Source organism: Sinohyriopsis cumingii, chromosome 1 (genome assembly GCF_028554795.1).
Source record: "Sinohyriopsis cumingii isolate HCF-2022 chromosome 1, ASM2855479v2, whole genome shotgun sequence".
In the NCBI taxonomy this organism is placed as follows: Eukaryota; Metazoa; Mollusca; class Bivalvia; order Unionida; family Unionidae; genus Sinohyriopsis; species Sinohyriopsis cumingii.
This window is the reverse complement of record NC_142961.1, coordinates 173867633-173892310: the sequence shown is the minus strand read 5'-3', so window position 1 is coordinate 173892310 and position 24678 is coordinate 173867633. Positions and strand designations below refer to the sequence as shown.

Below are 24678 nucleotides of genomic sequence, written 5' to 3'. Positions count from 1 at the left end.
TATTTTAAAAAAGATTATGTCATTAGAAGGACATATTCTATACATTATATGCCCACCATAAGTTTAACAGTCTTCTATGCAGGTACTTTACACACTAAAATTTTAATGTGCCCAGACAAATTATTTTCTTATGAAATATACACTGACAGAGACCTCTGGCCTTTCCAAAACAGAATCTACAGGCTTTTGATATGACCCTAAAGGTAAGCTACTCACAAAGTCTGAGCAAGGAATCTGCACTAGAACAAAGTTACTCAGTAAAATCACATTGGTTTTTTTTTTTGTGGGGGGGGATCGCTATGTCCATAAACATCAACTCAAAAACCAAATGGGCCTCTTGCATTGTTTAATTCAAGCCCTCCACAAATTTTGGTCAAGGTAATGGAAGTATAGTTATTATGCAGAAATGACCCATGTGCAGGTCATCTACAAAGTTTGTGCATAGGCTTTATTTTCTTTGTCACATTGACCTTTACCTTTAACATGTTAACCCCAAAACCAAACAGGTTTTTTTTTTACCCCAAGTGCAAGCTATCCACAAAGTTTGGTTACTGTAAATCTAGGGTGTGCAAAATACAGCATGTTGCACAGATGGTCTAAAGAATTGCATCTTTACTCCAACCTCAACTGTTCCTATAAAGATGTTACATAAACCAAATACATGTAGTTGGATTGAACATGTGCATTAAAGCCATTATCACAATAATTTTAAAAAAATTAAAAGATATCGTACTCTTTTCAGTCTCATGATGGTGAACCTACCTGCTAGTAATGCACTCTGGGGGTCTGTTATTCTTTCTGTCAGTGTGGTCTGACGAAATGAGCCTGTGCGTGTAAAGCTTGTGCGATCCTGACTGAAAGTGACAGTCACCCCAGTCTCTTTCTCTCTCTTCTGTTTCCTCTCAAGACAAATAGCAAAAGCACAACCCACGGCATGACTTAATCTCTCACCCTGGAATGAGACAAGGATATTCACTGTACATAATGTTGTATGAAAGCTACACCAAACATGGAACTTAAACCTCAATGATGAAGAAGGGTCTCAAGAAAGAAAAATGCTAAGAATGTATGGTTGAAAGCTTGTCATTTCATCAAGAAAAAAATGCATTTTATTTTAAAACCAAAATGAAGGATCAAGCTAAGTTAAGTCTGATGACTTAAAAGTTACAGTAAGTCGATGCATGAAACCATTCTTTCCAAGATAAACATGGCAGGGACCGTGGATCTGAACACAATTATAGCCTTTCTTTGTTCCAAAAGACAAATACATACGGTTTGAAGGTCATCATGAAGGCTTAATATTGTTGAAAAGAATGAATTAATGGACAATGGTCATATCATACATGACCTTAAAGAAGTACAGTTATAAAAAGAACCTTCACACATTATTTACAAGTAACTGTGGTCTTCCAATTTTGCTTTTTAGTGTGAGTGGATCTACTAACATGACATTCTTAGCTCATCTCAAGCATTAAGACTGCTGACACCAAATACAATGTACATTATGACAAAATTATCACAGTCAAATATGTTAAATAGGACCCAAGTAACAAATACAAAAAAAATGCATGCAAAGCTGAAGATGAAAACTGTGCATTTATATGGGTGAGCTTCAAGCACCTATTAGAACATTTACCAATATATACAGGACAAGATAGTTTTTCTTGGGTTAATTCAGTTCAGCTTCCTGTGCCTTTCTTCTCTAAAATCTATATCTCAAAGAGTAACGATCCGATGCTCTATGGACTGCAAGGGAAAGCCAAAAATCCATGAAATGTCCATTTTATTTTATACTTTATATTTTGTATACTATTTTATACAAGAAATGCCCATTTCTCTTTTTGATGGTAGAGAGATTTGGCTTCTAGCCTTTCAATTCTAAGATAGATCCAGAATCTGTCATTATGTTGATTTTGCTAATCAATGGATTTTTTAATATGTAGAAAAGAGGCTAATACTAAAACCAAACATGATATCTGTATAGTAAAGAAGCGGGATACAAGATTATAGGACAAACATTTTTCAGATCCTGCCACTAGAATTAAATTGATCAATGTAATGTATCAAAGAGAGAGAAAAAAGCTTTCAGTTAAAAAAGGAAAGGTAATGGTAAATTGACAATAGATTTTTCCATGTCTTTTGGTGAAAACTTCAAGTCGACATGAGCACATAGGTAGGTATAGCCATCCATTCAGGAGTCAAATAACAAAATTTTAAAAGGACCACAATGATGGCCATACTTGATGTCAGAATGGCATAATTGTCAATTAGTACCAACTAGACAATATAAGATGTTTTCTGTTGAAAACCCCATGTTCAAAGATTTTCCATTTAAGAATGGCAACAAGATTTTTTAACATAACTGCCATGGCAACCATATTGGATGTCAGATCAGCAGCATTTTCATTTTGGAATAATCATACATCATAAGAAGTCATTTGGTGAAAACCCAATGTTGATATGGCCATCAATCTAGGAGAAATAGCAATAACATGGTTTCAAAATGGCAGCCAGATTTACAGTCAAATTGGCACCATTTTAATTTAGGACCAACTAAACATTTATAAGAAATCTTCTGGTGAAAAACCCTTATCTATACGACTTTCTATTCAAGAGAAAAAGAGATAGGAAGATTTTCAAGATGGTCATCATGATGACCATATTGGTCAATATATTGGTACCATTACCAGTGATTAGATATCGTAAGAAACCTTCCAGTGAAAACCTCACCTTGATATGATTTTCCATTCAGATCAACTAGTGATAAGAAGATTTTGGCTGTATTGCCTATCAGATAGGATAAGCCAGACATCATGAAAGGTCTTTCAATGAGATTCCAATGTCGATTTATTCAGAAGTAACTATAACAAGGTTAATAAGAAGGCCAATGTAGCAGCCATATCAGGTGTCTGAATGACATCATTTTCGTTTAAGATGAATCAGACATCATAGGAAGTTTTGTAGGGAAAAACCCATGCCAATACGACTTTCTGGTCAGGAGTAGTATTGAGAGGTCTATGGATGAATAAGCAGCACTATTTTCATTGAGAACTAACCAGACACCATATGAATTCTTTTCGTGAAAATTCCATACTGATATAAAATCCATTCAGGAGAAGTAGCGATAACAAGACCTTTTAAATAACTGCTGGTAGCAGTCATACTGATGTCCAAGGAGCACCAATTTCATTTTGGATCAACAAGACTTTTGAATGTATATGTGAAAAGATCCCTGGCAATCCAACAGATAATTTAGGAGGATTAGTGGTAACAAACTTTGTACTAATGGATGGACAGGTGACCAATGACCGACAGATGATGGATGATAAGCCTGTAGAATTAAAAGTATGAATGTTGATGGCCATGTGATACATGATGAAAAGCATCCCATACCAAGAGCTCAGTCAGCTGAGATATAAATCATCTACTTCCAACATTAAAGCCAATGAAAGTTTATGTACATTTTATAACTTGTACAGTCAACGTAACATGAATCAAGTTAAAGCTTACACACTGTCTGTTGAAATCAGGGGACTACTTAACAATTACATGTGGAAGCAACAAGACTAGGTTTTACTGTACTTTCCTTTCATTGATTTCAAACTGGATTAGTTATACTTTTTTTAAAACAGTAGAGAGCTACTTTTTTAAAACAGTAGAGGGTTATTATTTTAAAAAATGGTACAGGGCTAATTTATTTTAAAAATGGTACAGGCCTACTGTTTAAAAAATGGTAGAGGGTTACTATTAGTGGGACATGTAGTGCATGCTGAGCAAATAGCATTAGATAACAGAGCCTGCCACAATGGCTGAATCGCAAATGGCTCAACTCCTTCCTTGCTTAGCAGGGCACTAAATGGAACAATTTCCATTGGAATAAGCCAAGTTTAAAACAGATGGACTTTCATGGGCCATAATTCTTCTAAATGATAATGCAGAATGCTGAAAATCAAATTCATTCTAGGTCTAATCAATATGAAGGTGCACAATAACACTGACTGAAATGCAATATATCTTCAGGAAAGTTATGCTGTGGAAAAGCAAAGTTAGGAAGATAAACAATATGAGGCCACAACTCTTCTAAATGGCAACATGGGAATACTTAATATTATTTCAAGGTCTCATCAAATTAAAATCTCATGCCAATTTGGGCTGAGTTCAATCAAAACAGTATAGTTATGCTGTGGAAAGTTAGCAGGACAGTTAATCAGGGACCATAACTCCTGTAAATGTCATGGAACTCTAAATGAATCTCACTCAAGGTGTCTTCAGTCTGAAATCTGGTTGAAATGCAACACAAAAATGTTGATGATCTACATACCCAGCAGAACCAGTCTGGAGGAAAAGCAATGACTCGGCCTAAAACTTAAAAATGAGACTTAACCCATATGAGGCATATGTAAATCTATCCATGTCATATCAAACTGCATCAGCAGCTGTTGAATGGTTCTGAAACTAGGACAGTTACAGGCCTTATCCCATGGGAAGATATGACATACAATGTCAAGAGGAATAAGTTAATCCGAATGGAGTTGATGAGACAAAACACATAAAAAGCTAATCTGAGCTATGTGCATTATGTACAAGGAACAGCTCTAGTGGAAATTTCATCCTAATGGAAAAAGGCAACATATGCTAAAATTTGTATCTGAAAAGACAAAACTTTTAAATGACCCATCTAAATTTAACAGGATATTCACAAACCAAATGGCATCTACTTACTTGTGCTGGTTACAATCAGTGTGACAGACAGATTGACTGACAGAGAATGTGATTACTACAGGAGTCCTGCATCTCAATGTAGGACCCTAGTAAAAGATGAAACCACATGCAACATGACACTTGTGCTGTGCAATATAAACAAGTAATGGGAGTACAGGAATACATTCTGGATTAGAGTGTGATGGTTAGTATTGATATATATATAAAGGCTTGTTTCAAGACTATGATTGGAATGAGAATGTCACCCATAGGAACATACTGACTAGTCCCTGAAGCAATCAACAAAGGTTTACAAAAGATCATGATGCATTGGATAGGTGTTTTGAAAATAGAGTAAAGCATAAAGTTAGAAATGAGTAGTGATCAATATCTGGTGATCTAATAAGTTTTTCACTGATTCATATATAAATATATATATATATATATATATATATATATATATATATATATATATATATATATATATATAAAGTCTTATCAGGTTTTCCATCAAAGTTCAAAATATTCAGGCAAGTCATATATTTACAACAACACCAATAAATAACTACAATCGGATAAGCTAAGCTGCACCCATGTGATCTAGTGAGGCAATAAATATTCAAGATGTGGAACAATCGCAAGCCATCAATCTCTGTAATACGAAAAATCACACACAAGTGATTTCTCCATTATGCTAAACAGAAACTTCCATTTAACATTATCAATCTACCTGGAAAGTCAACAGGGCCATAACATGATCTCCAGGAAACCAAATGGAAAAGTCATCTGAATTACATGATCATGTAGTCAAGACAACATGAATGCACACTCTCAAATTAAAAATACATGTTCCAGCAAGCCATTCACAGAAGTTATTACTAAATGATTTCTCTGCAGATCATGTATTCAGAGAGTCACTAATGCAATCTCGAGCCAAAAAGCACAATCTAGAAAGCTCATGTGATTAAAACAAACTTTCTGATTTGCCGTCTCCAGGCCTCAGGAATCTTCATTCCTATTGTCTCAAACTTGTATGTTACTCAATCAACTGTCATGATTGATTCTCTGGAGGATGAGCTTAATTATATACACATTCAAGTGTCAAGAATACAAAATGTTTTCTTGTTATAGCCATGTTGTTCTAGCGGGTAGTGTAATTATGTGACGAGTTTAGACTTATCAAAGTTGATTAGCACTTGATTGTACATAATCAAGAGCACAATTACACGAGTTGGAGAAATCATGTGAATGAAAAGTATCTTCTGATTGCCTCTCTGGAGTTTACATAACAAAGCATACAGATTGCTAAGAATTCCCATTTTTATGACCCCAATTACTTGCCATACTACACTACTTATTATGTTTTTTGCTCGTTTTTTTTAAAATTAAAAAAACATTTCCAAAATGAGAAGAATCACTCTGGTGCTGTGATGTGTACAACAGGTCCACAATGACCTTTTCTCTGATGGGGAAACTTATACATGAGGTAGATCACTACACATTTTCTTGATGTAGTAGTTGCAGGAGACTGATGCATTTTACATTTCTTACTGCACTGATGGCTTTTTATTTCTTTCTTTATGTATATATAGACAATTCTTCCACTCCACCGATTCATCAGAATTAAATTTGATACAGTTATTTTCTTACATATAACTTCAAAGAATTATGCTATCAACAGTGTACAGACATTCCTTAACAGTGTACATTTCTTAACACGTGTCCAAGAAAATAGCAATGAAATGGACGAAAAGGTCAAAGGGCATTAGTTAATCTTAAAGAAAACATTGTAAAAGCAGTACCAATGGAAAATGTGTATTACAGACTGTGTTAACATGCTGACAATAGTGTATCCATTGGTTTCTGAAACAAGTCTGCAAGAGTAATCATTAGATTTTCAAGTCACAGTTTACATCTATCATGTAAATCGGACCAAACTGGTATAGCTGGAATAGGTGATTCTGGTAAGTCCAAACATCATCTTAGATGTCCATACACACATGTACACATTTTTAATGCCAATGAAAACTGATTTCATGGTGGCCAAGAAGAACAGTTTACATAATTTCTTTAGTATAAAGTATTCTGCATAGATGACATCTGAAGCACAAGACTTCACCAAAACCTAAATTAAATTGCTGGCTCAAAAACCAAACCCTTTTTTCTGGTTTCAAGTACTTTCAATTTTAGCACAGGTCTACACTGCACATTCAATGTCAACAAAGGTCTACACTGCATTCTTGTACATTCAATGTCAACAAAGGTCTACACTGCATTCTGGTATATTCAGTGTCAACAAAGGTCTACACTGCATTCTGGTACATTCAATGTCAACAAAGGTCTACACTGCATTCTGGTATATTCAGTGTCAACAAAGGTCTACAATGCATTCTGGTACATTCAATGGATCAATTTTAGTTGTGTTTTAGTCAATATTTGTGATGATCTATTAATTTAAATTATTCATTTAGAACTAGAAAATGCTTATTAATAATTTCAGACTAAATCACTATTTTAGGATGAATGTGAATTCATTTAGAGACATTCTGAATTACATCACTGTGGTACAAGAAAACTGTTAACACATCAACACATTCCAGTCTATTTGTATATCAACACATTCAAAACTTGAATTCACCTGAACACCACTGGAAATCATTGAACTTTTATAGCTATAAAAAATTTAATTCACAATACTGTAAGTTCTTAAAAAATTTCTTTGCATTCTAGGGAAAAGATTATTTGTTGAATTAAAAAAAAAACTTGTTAATTTTCACTTTTCTTTTCTTTAGTTTAAGACCATAGCATCCTAACAGAAGATAGCGTTTTAGCCAATCTCACTACTGTCCTGTTTTACTTTCCTGACTTTTATTACAGTTATAAATAGAAAAAAGAGGAAACATGTTTATTAAAATTTAAGTTCAAGGCCTATGCTTGTTTACAAGTTTTATGGAATTTTCTTTTTGAAATGACCCACATCCTGGGCATTCTACTGTGTTGTAGGTCAAGTAAAATTAGTAGGTTTTATAAATAGTCCTTATTTCTGTTTCATATCAATCTTTGGGAATCTATGATCAGATTTTTTTCTTGTGTTCAGATATAATTTGAGAGGAATCATTCATTTAAAATATTCACCGGAATTACAAAGAGCTCATTGATTAAAACACTATTCTGGGATTATTATGAATTCATTCAACACATTCTGATTTATCAATTTGATCCGTCAAGACTATTGGTACACCAAGACATTTAAGATCCTTGGTACATCAGGACATTCGAGATTAATGGATTTTATCTGAAACATTCTACACCACTGGACTTGTGATAGAACATTTAGGATTATTTGGGACTTAATTCACAACAATCCAAGTTCCTTTTAATTGTCAAATTGTAACTTGGAGAAATAAATTTGCAGATTTTACTAAACTTGTACATTTCATTATCTTTCTGTTACATAGTTTAAGACCAAAGTAATAACACCAAACAATGACTTTATTCTGCTGGTATATTTTCTTATGAAGAGTATCAACAGACAGCCAGTAAACTGCCAAAATGGATAAGTATTATACTTGTATATAACTGCAGACTAGTGCCTTATCCATATTCCAAAGCTCAATTCATCATAAGACATCACTGGCTTTTACAACATTTTCCGGAAAAATATTTTACAAGTCATTTCCCAAATCTGTATATCTGTGTCAGTTCCTATCTGTACATTTGTATCAAGCCCCATCAGGTAACTGCTTCACATCTTTTATGCAGCACAAATGCTCATTAAAGGTTCTCTAATCAGAAAAGTATTGTGTAGCAATGGTAAACTGACAAATTGTACTGTCTCTTGCCCAATGCTATGAAACCAGATGACACTTACAAGGCCATTAAACTCTCAAGTCAGATGACTCTTACAAGGCCGTTTAATTATCAAGTCAGATGACTCATACAAAGCCATTAAACTATCAACCCAGATGACTCTTACAAAGCCATTAAGCTACCAACCCAGATGAATCTTACAAGGCCAATGAACTGCCAACCCAGATGACTCCTACAAGGCCATTAAACAATCAAGTCAGATGACTTTTACAAGGCCATTAAACTGCCAATCCAGATGACTCTTACAAGGCCATTAAACTAACAACCCAGATGACTCTTACAATGCCATTAAATGATCAGTCCAGATGAGCACAGATGACTCTTACAAAGCCATTAAACTGCAAACCCAAATAACTCTTACAAGGCCAATGAACTGCCAACCCAGATGACTCTTACAAGGCTATTAAACAACCCAGATGACTCACAAGGCCATGAAATGATCAGCCCAGATGACTCTTACAAGGCCATTAAACAATCAAGCCAGATGACTCTTACAAGGCCATAAACTACCAAGTCAACTATCTTGCATGGTCATTAAACTATCAAGTCAGATGACTCTTTCAAGGCCATTAAACTATCAAGTAAGATGACTCTTACAAGGCCATTAAACTATCAACACAGATGACTCTTACAAAGCCATTAAACTACCAACCCAGATGACTCTTATAAGGTCAATGAATTGCCAACCCAGATGACTCTTACAAGGCTATTAATGCCAAACCAGATGACTCTTACAAGGCCAATGAACTGCCAGCCCAGATGACTCTTACATGGCCATTAAACAATCAGCCCAGATGACTCTTACAAGGCCATTAAACTAACAACCCAGATGACTCTTACAAGGCCATGAAATGATCAGCCCAGATGATTCTTACAAGGCATTAAAGAATCTAGCCAAATGACTCTTACAAAAGGCCATAAAACTACCAAGTCAACTATCTTATATGGTCATTAAACTATCAAGTCAGATGACTCTTACAAAGCCAGTAAACTACCAAGTCAACTATTTTACATGGTCATTAAACAATCAAGCCAGATGACTCTTACAAGGCCATAAACTACCAAGTCAACTATCTTGCATGGTCATTAAACTATCTAGTCAGATGACTCTTTCAAGGCCATTAAACTATCAAGTCAGATGGCTCTTACAAAGCCATTAAACTACCAACCCGGATGACTCTTACAAAACCATTAAACTACCAACCCAGATGACTCTTACAAGGCCAATGAACTGCCGATCAAGATGACTCTTACAAGGCCATTATTGCCAACCCAGATGACTCTTACAAGACCAATGAACTGCCAATCAAGATGACTCTTACAAGGCCGTTAATGCCAACCCAGATGACTCTTACAAAGCCAATGAACTGCCAACCCAGATGTCTCTTACAATGCCATTAAACTGCCAACCCAGATGAATCTTACAAGGCCAATGAACTGCCAACCCAGATGACTCTTATAAGGCCATTAAACTGCCATCCCAGATGACTCGTTACAAGGCCATTAAACACCATGTATTCATTTAAATACTCCTGGGAAATCTTAGCAGATTAAGAAAGTTAACAGCACAAATTTGCTTATTACTGGTCACTCTTTTTATGAAATATGAAATTCTAAACAAAGATCAGAAAGCATGAAATCAAATATGTGAGCATAAAAAACCAAAAACAGTCAAGGCCATCTCGCTCCATTTTTATGTTCTTCTAAATCTGTACACACAATGCCTCTAAGGACTAATCAGGAAAGGAATGATAACTAATTCACACTTAATTTTAATGGTTCAATATTAATTTCATTGCATGTAGTTTGTTGATAAATGAAACATAAACAATGTATATTGTAATCACACTAAGCATTGAGGATGTCTGTAAAGGTAAACCCAAACAGATATCTAATGAATAAATCCCAAGACTAATAAAACGAAAACTGCTGAAAGGATGATTGTTTGACTTTTAAATTAGCAAATTTGTAAAAGCACACATTTTCCTGCATCTCTGATAACGCTTACCCTACATACTCACTTATAAGTCTGGTTCAACTGAAAATTGCACAAACCCAGCAAATCAAAGACTAAACAAGTTGTTAGGAGTACTCAGTAGAACAAACAACACCAACTCTGTTCTCCCAGCACTTTATACGATAGAAGATCAGAGTCAATAATGTTTGCAGTTAGACTAGATTTATAAGTGAGTATATATCGTGGCTAAATTTGACTTGTATTAATTCAGTTAAAGCTAAATCGATGATAGAAAATAATACAAAGAATGGTGCTAATCTTTACATATTTGCAAAAATTCTCTGCTGCCAAAATATTACGGTTTACAGAATAGTAAGCAAAGGTTTTGTAAATGGGAGTTAAAGCATGCTACAACACAAGCTAATGATGACCTTGACCCTTTGGTGCTTCAAAGTATTTAAAAATAAGCAGTGTGATCACACTTAAAACAGGTGCTTCTCACCAAGAAAATCATCTTTTGAAAATGATGAGCAATGCAAATGGAGAGCAATGCAGGTTTTTGAGGTGAAGAAAAAAAACATTTTTTTGCAAACAGCACAAGTATATGACTCTACATGAATCTGATAATGCTGATGCAACCATGGTGACAATGAATATAGGAGTTATATAGTTAAGCTCCATATGTGTTTGATACAAATACAGCAGCCTATAATATGAATTTTAGCAGCTGATGGTGTTTATTAGAATCATGCAGCATTCTTCTTGTTAGTTAGAACAGCAGTTACCTTGACTGTTCCTCGTTTCCAGAATCTCTGAGAAGATAAAAGAATGCACACACATGTTAGACCACATGTTAAATCTCATGTGACAGGAGAGAAGCTTTCAAACTTCAGCAACATACTCACGATTCTTACAATGCAGAATCTGTAGCTGCTTAATTGAAACATTCACAATTAAATGATACAGCAGAAAGTAAATTCTGTTAGTTATTAGTAAAGTGTTCATTAAAAATAGATCTATTCACAGACCAACATTATTTCAGAAGATTCAACATGCACTGAAAAGAATTTTTGTTTACTGTGTGTGTACATGTGCATGATGCAAAGGTTAAATGATCCACTAGAACAAAAATTAAATTCAAGTAACATAAAAATATACGAATAGACATTATATACAACAGTTCTATTGCCAAAGCCTTTATTGTATCACATCCATGACACTTCAACAAAAAAGTGTAAAGCTTGCAGAAAGCAACAGAAACTGGACAGCCAACTATTAAAAAGCAGAACTCAAAATTATGGGGTGAAAATAATTTTCAGGGACTGGTGCCAAATAACTTGGCCATTTCACTCACTTTGTGCTATAGATACAATATTGAGCTTCCTAGGCTTATTAAATTTAAACAAATATTTTTACAATCAAAATTTAAAACAAAATGATTTTCCTCAATGTTACAAAAGTGTAACCATAACTTGGTAAGAAGCTTTGCTTTAAAAGATTCCCCATATGATGTCAAAAGCTGGTAATAAAAGCACGCCTCATCCCGTCAATAGATTCTGGGCCGAACTTCCCACAACTATGTTCACCTCTGGATCAAACACATATCCATCTGTCATAATATGGGTCCTTAATACATTGCACTTAACCACTGCAACTCATAAAGCCAAGTTATGATTGTATTCTACAAGAGCAGTGAAATGCCACGTTTGTGTGTGCCACAACTACATCAAAAACCAAGAAAACAATACTGACACTTACTGACTCTTTGACAGCTAAAAAACCATGGCACATCCAGCGTCTTGTGGTCCCATCACGGCAGATGTAGGCAAACCCTTTTTCATGATTCCTATCTGGTGCACAAAAAGACACCTTCTCTATTGTCTGATCCACAATCATACTCTGAAAAAAAAGTAATTGCTAATGACAGAAAATTTAATACTTCAAGTCTTAAAGAAATGTATAACAGTATTAAATGAGTCAGCCAGATGAATCAAAACATCTGACATTGGAGATGGAAACCTTATGTGCGCAGAAATGCCCAACCACAATGTACTTGTATTCGTTAGTGAAGAAGGAAAACTACAGACTACAAACAAATTCTATTCTACAATCTTCTTTCAACTTATACAAGGTGATAAACTTGAGCAGTTTGAAATCTGCCCCATTGCTCATTATATGCTAATTTCATTTCTTCCATCAGCACCTTCACTCACTGGTTAAATATCTCTGCATAAAAAAGATAAATTTCAAATCTGTTTCCCATGTACAAGTTAAGGAGAGATGATGATAGAATTTTATCTTTACGGAGACCTCCCCCTTTATCAAAGAAAAAAGGAAGGGAGTTAGAAATGGTCATAGGTCAATATTTATCTAATCTTCAATATCTGTCTCTCTTTCTTATTGCTCCACTTTCTTAGAGCTCTACTGTAATCAACATCTTTGACGGGTGTCACCTCTAGTTACAAAAGCATTAATCTGATCATTAATTCTGAGCATACTCTGCTCCAATTCTTTGTATCAATATTGTTCTATGCTTCTTTCTGAAGGGGCAAATATATAGCTAGCTTTGTCAGCTTGAATATGTTGGGAAACTGATCTGTGTGACTGTTTTGTACAATTTTCATCTGCTCCAAAATAGGATTTTCACTAACATAAACTTCCTTTGTTAAATCAGTAGTTTACTGACTACTATGCCAAATTTCTTATCTGATCCATAATGCTGTATACGGGTATTTATTCCATCAATGCTTGTGCAGTTGTTGTTGTTGTTGTGGGGTTTAACGCCATTTTTCAACACATGATAGACTATACATGGCAGCCAGTATTAATGGTGGAGGAAGAACCCTGCCAGTATTAATGGTGGAGGAAGAACCCGGGAAAACCCTGGAAAGAACCACTGACCCAAGGGAAGCTACTGGCAAGCTTTCTCACATACCCACATTGAATGCTTGTGCAGACAGAGGTATTAAAATAAATATCTTTACTTCTTAATTCCATTTTCTTAACCCTTATTTTATTCAATTTATATTAACCCTGATATGGATACATGTATATACTTATCCTACTTTTTGCAAAGGCTCATCTGTCTGTTTGCAGTTCATACCAGTTTGCCTTAGATCTGAGACCAAAAAGTCTAAAATCCAGACACAAAATCAGATTCCAACCATGGGCAAATTTTGGGTAAAAAAAAAGTCGGGTCCAAAAAATGAGGTTTTTCTATCTGTATTTTGTAGTGCAACTAGATATTCTAGATTATTTGGTATTGTTGTAGAGCTACATCTGTCTACCTTTCTATAATACCACCCACTTTAGTGCATCATGCATGACCATGACGCTAGAGAGCTCGGCATTAGGCTACTACCTCCTGCCACGTTAACTCGTCACTAGGGGTTAATGTGTTAAACACGCATTTGTAAAACGTTCCTTATGAATGGTTCAAACTAAGCCATAATTTTTATTCTTGGGCATGTTCTAATCAAATTAAGTTTCACAACCATTCATGTCATGCTTGAAGAACCCAGATGTGAAACAGTTGCTACCCGAAAAACAGATGTCGAGACAAGAATGGTTAAATAAAATCTTTATCTTCACAGAGCATATTTTCATATGTGGGACTTTCAATGAATTTGCAGGAGTTCTTGTGTTTCATTGTTCTCCAAGCGCACGAATTTGTACAAACTTTACACAATTCATGCAATGGCACACCCTAACAGCATCTTCGCTTAAGTATTTGTCATATCAAATGACTTTCACGTGAAGTCTCTGTTGCTCTGCCAATACTTCATGTTTGTCATGCAGAGAATAATTGATTTCTGATTGGTGGTGATTTTTTAACCTGAAACACAACAAGCAATAACCACAAATGAGAATTCAATGAAACATATTTCAATGTGCAACACACCAGTAGCACAGCTTTCAAATTGACCAAAGGAGTCCAAAAACAATTTGAAGTAGAAACTTCATGTGAATGTGGTTTTTAAATAATGAGTAAAGTACTTTGTTATACATGTGGAACACGTTTGGAATGTATAGTATATGCTGAACATATTTCTGGGTTAAGATAAGTAGCATGAAATGGTGGGGGGGGGCAGAATATGAACCATGTCACTTTGTGTTAACTTGAAGATGGTGAGTGGGTATTCTCAAATAATCTTATTAATTTTTACTAATAAACACGAGTGTCTGTGACTGCAAATGCTGTTTCAAATGGATTATAATTATACATAATAACAATTAAAAATAATTATTCATGACTGCTGAAGACAAAAAACATGAGTGTGGTAAGTATTGTTTTGTATCGATTTTCTGTCACTTGTATTGATATGTGTATCGTTTCTGCAAAACTATTGATGCATTGATATACTGATGAATCGTTTCACCCCTACCCTTTAATATGTAAGAGTGTATTACAAAAGTATAACCAATTCAAATTTTTGCAATAACTACCTTGTCCTGATGGAGGGTTCTGTATAAAGGAGGGTTTTTACACATGGACTTGCTTTCTGACATGCCAGTCAAAAGAAATCAATACTTGAGTTTTCAAATACACTTTTTCATCCTTTAACATAACAGATTAATTTTTATGAATGAATTTGAATTGGTTACCTCTGCAATGCATTAGAGTTTTTTCATGAAAAAGATTGAGAATGCTCCACTTGAAATAGTAAAATCACATTCTTAGCTGCATTGTTTACCTTGCTTATTTCATCCACAACTCTAAGTGCATCTCCAGAAACATACAGAATGGCCCGCTGGTACTTTCCTCTGCAATTCTGAAAGAAAGAATTACTCTGTATAGATCAAAGTGTCGAGTACTGTAAACTTTTCAGACCCTGAAGTTGACTACTTACATTGACATAAACACACACAAAAAAAACTATTAAACAAAAACCCTATCATTTTGGGTCAAATTCTGCTCACCCATTCTAAACACAAAACTGAAAACACACTTTACACTCAGTTGCTATGATAATTGAAGAAAATAACACCAAAAAATAGCACTACAGTTTAAATCCATTGTCACAAGCCATGTGGAAAAAATCCACTACATTCTCTTGTGATTCATGGCTGCCTGTGATAAGACAAGTTGCATAAACCTGATTAACCAATCAATGCAAGGACGAGTAAAATTGTCTTGTAATGTTGACTTCCCATGCTGTATGAATGAGCCAATCAAATGTCTCTTACAAAAACAGCCACTAATCAATTCCTAAAAAAGGTACTTCCCTGATGTGTGGGAGATTAATGTATTATGCTGCTGATAATATATACTTATGTATATTCATGACAAATTATTGGCTTTTTGGACATTTTATGGAGATTAATTTAGCCACATTTCATAAAGCCATAAAGCACCAAACCAAACCAAATCTAGGAAATTCACTAAAATTATGCTATGCAACTCAACAATTTTATAAGTATCTTTTCCAGGCCTTGTGTAGTTACATTTTGAGTAAAGTTTCCAATGACATAGGTTCGAAAATCCAAATAACTCCTTCCTTCACAGCTGAAGACAAACACTGCTTCATCAAGAGAAACTACCTTGAAGATACAAATCAAGTCAAGAAAGTTAAGTTAATTGTGATATACAAAACATAAAATTAAATTTATTGAACCTGCCTAGAGCTGATTTACAGAGTCAGAGGCAAATAATTACTGTCAAATTTACAGGTAACTTAGTCAATAAAAACACTGCAAAATCATGCTTAAGGTCAACATGTGTACTTCATTTGCACACATGGTCTATCTGAAAGCTGATTACCTGGTAATTACACTTAATTAGGGTATCATCACCTAACAGATGAAGCTTCTAGGGGAAGAATACATTTCAGTTGATGCCAGACAATGATCAAAAAATGCCTATTTCAATAGGGGATGATAACATAATGGTGTTGTGTCAGGCTGAAACAGCAAATTTGTTTAGCAAGCCAATTGGGCTGAAATGTAAACAGTTTGTAAGTGACGATCTGAGATACAGGATCTTCAATATCTTTTCAGCCACCAAATATTATTTGCCAATGTTTTACCATAAATGTTTTCCTAAACATTTTTGGACACAATCAAAGGAGGCCTGGTGTCTAATTTTCAGCTAAAATTTTAATGTATACCTGCAATATGTAAACTTGTTGGTCAAGTAAACTGGTCAGTTGGTCATAAAATGGTAAGTAATTATCTCAGAAAATATTTGAACTAACAAGAAATATTTATTGTCATCATGAACTATTAATAACAAAAATAATCTTAAACCCATCATGTCACCAATCATGAAACTTTCTTTTTGTTATGGCATCCATTTTGTGCAAAGTTCCCACAAGACAGATCCATGTCTAAAAGTGAGGCCCTGCATAGGGATAAAATATATGTTTCATAGATGAATGCACAACAATGTTTGGAGGATTTCAGAAGATGCTTTTGTCATGTATATTTAATTTATATTATCTGTGGACTTTTCTTAATGATCATATGTTATATAAAGTTTATTTGTACTTTACCTTGTCCAAAATCATGTTCACTGTGTTCTTTTTGAATCCAAGTAATTTGAAATAACTCCAATCCAAGTAATTTGAAATAACTCCAAACAGCACAACATACAACTTCCAGTGTAAGAGCCCAGCTAACTGAGAATATCTCTCCAAAACAAAGGTTATATCGTCTTCTAAAACGCAAAAAGGGGGTCACGTGATCATGTTCCAGAAACTAATTGAAATTAGGTACTTGTTAAAGATCACGTACACCCAGTGTGGCCCTGACGAAAACCAATCATTTTACTCTAAGAAATAAAAAAAAATAAAAAATGTTTACATCTTAAACATATAGTCCCATCATGACCTCGACAACAACCAATCATTTTAAAATAAAATTAGAACTTCTTTACATGGTTGCTATTCATTTTGAATCAAGGTCAAACTATTTTCTGGAAAAAGTATCATCTCCAGTAAATAAATTTACATTACAATAGCATGTAATGAAAAATAAAAAATTAAAAAACTGACAAACAATTAAATTGAAATAAATATATATTAAATCAGATATAATTAAATCAAATATACATAACAAGTTGTAACATATAATCATGTTGAATTCTGTTTAAATAGAAATTTACTGGATGTTTATCTGTCATTGCTTTGTTTCTTAATGACTTGATTCAGTTAACAAAAATATGATTCACTGTCAATGCAGACAATATTACAAATGTCCACATTAACTATGGTATCTGCCAACCCTTAAATCCTACCCCCTGACAATTTTTGTATCCTTTCCAATTTTAAAACTGAAAATCCATAGCATATAACATATGCAAGTAACTTCATTCAATTCATTCATTATCATTCTAACCTGCCTGACTCAGGGGTCTCACTAACAGTCATTTTCTTCATGTCGAACAAGCCATATTTGTATTACATATTGTTTTTTTTTATATAAACACAAAAAAATAATTGATTTTATTTGTATTTGCTTCTTTTGCAACCCAGATCTATTTCATAAGTGACATATCTTAAGTGATCTAATTGTTAGTGTTGGACCTATAGCCTTGACTTGTAAGACTGCATCTGCCTTACTGTCACATCAAAAAACTCCTTTGATCAAGCCACAAATCTGACACTTATTCAGTGTTCCAGTAGAGTTGCATATTCAGTTAACAACAGCAAACAACTCCCCATGATCATAATATGCCACACAATCAACATCCTCTAATGAGATTACACAAACTGTAAGAATAAGATCTACATGGAAGCTCTAGGTCATAGTACAAAACTTTTGGAATTGCCAATGTTGTCATCATTTGGATATCCTACTTTTATAAGTTGATACAATTATAGGGCTGTCTGTGTGTTTCTCCATCTTTGTCAGAATATCTGAGTATCTCTCTCTCTCATTTAATCATTAAGCATCGACCTTTAAGATTTTTCTGTAAATTCTCATTAACTCAATACAGCATACAGCCACTTCCCTCATCTATAGTACCTACAATGTGTGTGTGTGCTTGTGTGTATATGCATATTTCATTGCTTTCGTCCAGCATGCTCTAATCTCATATCTCTCATTCCATCATTCACTCTGGGATATATACAGTTACTAAATAATAATGCAAAAAAAAAATGGTTGTTTATTTTTCTTGTCTATGCAAAGACAATGTGAGCAAAACAAATCTGATGGACATTAAACTGAAAGTGTACTAAAAAAACTCTGCAAAGTAGTAAATGAACATATGCCATTCTTTTGAACATGGTTCCCGCACTTTTCTAAATATAAATTTCCAGGTTGTTTCCAGGATGAAATTAATTTTTTCAAGGTTAGCATATGACCATTAATGAATGGAATTAAAGAACATTTTGGATTATAAAACATGTATTTTCCAAATCTGACAATGTTTCTCTTTCAAGACTCTCCAAAACATGTCAGAAAAGATGATCATGTACAAAACCATAAAATGGGTCGCACAAAACTAATCTGACTATATTCCTATAAATTGTCATTTAAAGCCATTTCAATGTACAGAATACAAATTCTAGTTTTACTTTGCTGACCTGCATTATGTCGCTACATGGAAACAATATAATGAGCATAATTTTTTTTTTCCTTTTAAACCTTTAATTCTAAAGAATTCTAGAACAATATATGTGCAGGTTAACAAAGTAAACATTCCTATCATAGTATGGAGAAAAAAAATAAAATGCAAAGTATTAGAATCTTATCTTGTAACAAAAAAAGTTTAACCCTAAATTTATGTGTGCCAATAAACCTAAACTCCATAAGATGATTTGGTTAAAAATTCCATCATTTAAAGACATTTACAAAAGTGTTGATTTAAATTTTGACAAAAGACCTTCAAAATTGTATATTGTTATATAAACAAGGACTGAATTTTCTGTAAAATCAACTTGTCTTCTTGTACATGTAGTTCAATAAACCAGTCCCCAAATCTGTATTGATACATGGGCTATTATCGCTTCTTAATATATAATAAAAAGGACGACAATTTCTCATTTTTCCTGTGTTCCATTTAAGATCTGAAACCAATGCTTCAAGCTACATGTCACTTTAATAGTTTTGCACCAAAGTTCAGCTCTGAGGTTCAAAATTTTTCTAATCCAGGCTTCCTCCGAATATTCCAACCCCATTTTTCACATCTGAACATTTTGGATGGAGTGTGGGATCAGAGCAATTACATATAAAAAAAAATTGGAATCTACCCCCACCATAAGATAGTGTACCAGCTGGCCTAGCAAATTATAACTGTTATATTGATAGGACAATTATTTATTTTCTCAAATGGCAAGTATTATAAGCGCTATGTCTTTAATCCGCTGACAGACTTGACGAAACTCAGCATAGAAGAAATTTGACCCGGTACTCACCATTTGTGTTAATAGTCACATGACTTCACAAATCTCAAACAATGACATCGCAAGTCCAATAGTCATGTGATATCAACAACAAACTCATTTTTAATGTTGTTATACAAAGTTTCAATTATATTAAATGAAAGTGTGATAACTTTTGTAAAACCCAGTATATTAAATGAAAGTGTGATAACTTTTGTAAAACCCAGAAAGAAAATATAATTCTCAACATATTTATTTTGAGAACAACTACAAGAAACTTGGCCATCCTGATTCATCAAGCAGAGTAGTCTGGTTCGTGCTTTGTATGCTCCCTGCATGAGAGAGCACATGTCAACATGGTAGTCACATGATACAACAAAACTCTGGAAGCTGGTCTCAGAATATAGAGAATGTTGTGCTCTTTCTTTTTTGTATTTTTATTACAACCAGTATACGAATTTCATGTAATATTTTTTTTCTACAATATTTGAAAATGATGGTTGTGAGATTCTGTGTTCTCGTGCAACTAGCAATCAAAATCGCTAATACCAGCTCAGATTTCATCAGCGCATTAGTTTTATCGTCTTTCAGCATATTAAAGACATAACAATTTTAATATTTGCAATTTCTGAAAAAATAAATATTTTTCATATCGATTTCATGCAGGTATAACTCGATTTAACAACACTTAAGGTTGCTAGCCCATCTGCTAAGCTGGTTTGCTTTAATGCCACCATGTTGGCCTCTTGTGATGCTAGACTGGTTTTCATACCTTCCATTAAAAAAAAAATATGGATATACAGCTGTCTGTGAAACAAAAAGTCTATTAGATGAATCTAATCCAACGAGCGTTTGGATTGTCTCAACAAATATATTTATGGCAAGCACCCAAATGATCCATACTGCAACCTCCTAAATTCTAGTTAGAACTCGATAAATTTAACTCGCGTTCAGTTCAGTTATGACTCAATTATGTAACTATTTTGGGCGTCAAATTGTGGAGGAAAATTCTTTGGGGTTTCCTGACTTTTGTCATATTTGCCGAGTTCAAAGACTTCACAGTCAGGAAAAAATTATAATTTCTCCCGACTTTTTCCCAATTTCCCGGTAGCGTGGGAACCCTGTTTGAAATAGATTCTCAAAACAAATTAATTTCTACATACAATAAGTACAAAATGAGAACAAGATTTGAATTGGTGTTTGATTTATTAATTTCTGAACAAAGAAAATGTCATGAAATGTGACAAATCTATTTGGATTACTGGATGATTTTATTATTAGAAATATCATTGACATTTTGTTATTACATAACTTTTTCATTAAGACTACACATCAATCTGATTAAAATCAAGTACTTGCAATGAGTGGGTAAAAACCCTATATGTAGATTGTTGTTGTTGTTATTGTAGGGTTTAACACCATTGTTCAGCACACGATAGGCTATACATGGCGGCCAGTATTAATGGTGGAGGAAGAACCCAGGAAAACCCCAGAAAGAACCACCGACCCACGAGAAGCTACTGGCAAGCTTTATCACCTACCCACATTGGCTGGATCCGAGACTCAAACCCACGCAGACAGAGGTGAGATGGCAGTAATCCATAACGGAGAGCGCTTTAGACCACTCGGCCACTCGGGGCCCCCGATATGTAGATCTGACAGGCAATGATAAAAAGTTCACGCCCTGCCAACCATACGATTGTTTACATCAAGCAAAGTTAATCCCTCCTTGAAACTCACAGATTTCATTAAAAAAAGTACACAATTTCCTCAGAAAAGAGTTGACACCATGGTATATGACATATGAAAATAATATATGAACTTAATCCATTCCCTGTTAAACATGATAATTATGATTTATATGAAAATATTTGATCTTAATAAATTCCCTGTTAAACATGATAATTATGAGTTATATGAAAATAATATTTGAGCTTAATCCATTCCCTGTTAAAGATGACAATTATGAGTTATATGAAAATAATATTTGAACTTAATCCATTCCCTGTTAAACACGATAATTATGAGTTACAGATACACCTCGCTCTCTATAACTCATGAATCACTTATCACACGGTGTCTGGCATGGACCCAATAATTAAAACATGAAAAGAGTCAATCGACTGCCACATCAATACCTGTTAGTATTCTGTGAGAACCTATTAAGTGCCAGCTCTGTTTTGATCTACAACTTGCATGGTGAAAATTCATTAGACGTGACCTGTGTTGTTTTATCACGTTAAGTATGTCTTTTGCATCAAATCAAGTAAGGGAGGTTACAGTAAAATAGTTAAATGGATGTTCCTTTTGCTCTGATTTGTTAGTGAATTTATGTGCAAGAAAAACTATAGAACGGTCACCTAATTCAATCTCTAGATTAACAAAACCTTCCACATTTTCTTCAGATTTTGTATAAATAGGATTTGTTAGTGTTTCTGAGTTAGCTGCTACCCTGGTGAATTCATAAACTAATTGTTCAATACCAAAAGGTTCAATAAAATCCATCAACTTGTTTTTATAATCACATGTACTCATGATTTTCAAACCCTGTTATAGCAACAAAAATCTACCTAAAGGTTCCTTTATCTTCTGGGATGCTAGTGAAAATAGGTCTTTTAAATGAATGGTCTAATTAGTTCTTTAGATTAAATAAAGATCATGATAAAAGAATATTTTTTTGTTAAGCACATATATTCAAATGCTTCCACATTCTGACTCGTATTAGGAAATCTGAGCCTCTTGGCTTCTTGGGTAGGTTCCTGGGAACTGTCAGCTGGATATCAGCATTTGTCTTTTCATGCCCAGCAAGCATATACACGAAACGAGTACAAAGTGGGGATCTTGATAGTTTCTCAGCTATGGCATATTTGCTACATACTTTGATGGCAGGGTGTCAAGGTGGAACCAGTGACTACTGCCAGTCAAATGTAGAACCATGCCTTTCATGCCCAATAGTTAAAAAGTTATGACTGATGTTATGTTCTTGTGGGTAGGAAAGTTCCTTTGGCATCACCCAGAAATCCAGTCTGATATGTGTTGAAACAAGAACCATTGATCACACACTGAAATTTTCACACATGTTAATAATCTGAAATAACCCCCTCCCCAAGACCAACTTTCTCAAATTCTGGTGTGTAATCAAAATTCCAAAAGTGCTGGCACAATCTACACCCATATCACTCTTGCTGACCAAAGTTTCATGTGTCTAGATTTAACAGTGCAAGAGGAGTTCAAGGTCATTACACATGTACAACCATCCATGCGTATGTATGGACAGACAAATTATATCATAATAATCCCTGCTCTTTTATGAAAGGTTAGAGATAATAATGAATTATGCACTTTAGGCATCCTTTAAATATATACTTCAAAATCACCATGCATCCTTCAAATATACACTGTAAGCATCCTTCAAATTTATACTGAAGGCATCCTTTAAATATGCACTGTAAGCATCCTTCAAATATATACAGCAGACATCCTTCAAATTTATACTGAAGGCATCCTTCAAATATATACTGTAGGCATCCTTCAAATATACACTGTAGGCATCCTTCAAATTTATACTGTAGGTATCCTTCAAATATACACTGTAGGCATCCTTCAAATATACACTGTAGGCATCCTTCCAATATACACTGTAGGCATCCTTCCAATATACACTGTAGGCATCCTTCAAATATACACTACAGGCATCCTTCCAATATACACTGTAGGCATCCTTCCAATATAAACCATAGGCATCAACATTACTGAGATGATCCAACACATATCCAACCAAGTCACAATCCAAATGAAACAGTAAGCATAAACTGCATGGAATTAAAGCCAAACCTTCAAGATCATGCAAAAGAGAATTTAATATATGCAAATGCTTTACAATTTACTCACAGCTTTTAACTGTTTTACTGCCTCTTCACAGACTTGCATCCCTCGGGACTCAAATACTTCTATACAGCCCAAATACTGAAGAAGAAAAAAATACATGAAATTAAATGAAAGATTCTCAAGTAATGATATGTGACTGAACCTCTAGAAGTAAATTGTTACTTTCATGACAAGTGCATATAATGAGGAATATGTTTTCTAGCAATTTTGAGGGTTTCAATAGCTACCAATATATCATTTAAAAAAAAAATTATCAATAATTTTCTCATTAACTGTTCTGATATAAACATGACCTGATACAGATACAAATTTCTTACCTGCTAATTTCACTTTGTATAATATATTTTTGACTGTAAAATCTCTGATTTAGACAAGTTGAAGTATAATAATTATAACTATGTGCACAACTGTAAATGCACACACACACACATGCACACGCATACAAAAACACACTAAAATTGCCAAAGTATAATATGGGTCAAGAACAAACAAGTCTTAAACAGGTACAAAATATGCATACCCACATTATATTTGATTGCATAAGAATGAATCAATTATTAAAGGTTTTTATAATTAACATGTGCATATTGCAACCTGTTATGAATGCTGCCTGGTACATGTCTTAAAACTTTAAGTCTATGCACACAGTGCATAATAAAACGGAAAAAAAGTAGAGCCTTCAAGACCATATAATAACAATTATAACATGAATAATTTTATGAGCGCAGTTAACAATGAATATATCATAATGCCCTTTTCAGGCCATAAATTAAATGTCAGATAACATAAATGCAAATATTTTTTTGACCTTAACCAGTTCATGGCATTAACTTGTAACCAAATTTACTAAGAAGGGGCTAATTTTGCAAGGTTTTTGACATATTATCTCTCTTACATGAAACTGTGCGAATTGACATTTCTTTTTAAACTTGTCAC

The 24678-nt window shown here is 34.1% G+C and overlaps 1 protein-coding gene across 5 annotated transcripts in view; it reads right to left on the bottom strand.

Moving 5' to 3' along the window:
• Positions 1-24678, bottom strand: part of LOC149808403 (protein numb-like) — an 84528-nt gene that overhangs the window by 27641 nt on the left and 32209 nt on the right. For 2 of the 5 annotated variants that reach the window (XM_089976724.1, XM_089976716.1), the window contains exons 3-7: positions 23746-23820; positions 15223-15300; positions 12281-12427; positions 11314-11340; positions 763-952 (exon numbers count right to left, since the gene is read on the bottom strand). In XM_089976724.1, coding sequence (XP_089832850.1) covers positions 763-952; positions 11314-11340; positions 12281-12427; positions 15223-15300; positions 23746-23820 — 517 coding nt within the window. The remainder of the gene's footprint in view (positions 1-762; positions 953-11313; positions 11341-12280; positions 12428-15222; positions 15301-23745; positions 23821-24678) is intronic. The other 3 variants (XM_089976735.1, XM_089976745.1, XM_089976753.1) reach the window with 3 other exon arrangements.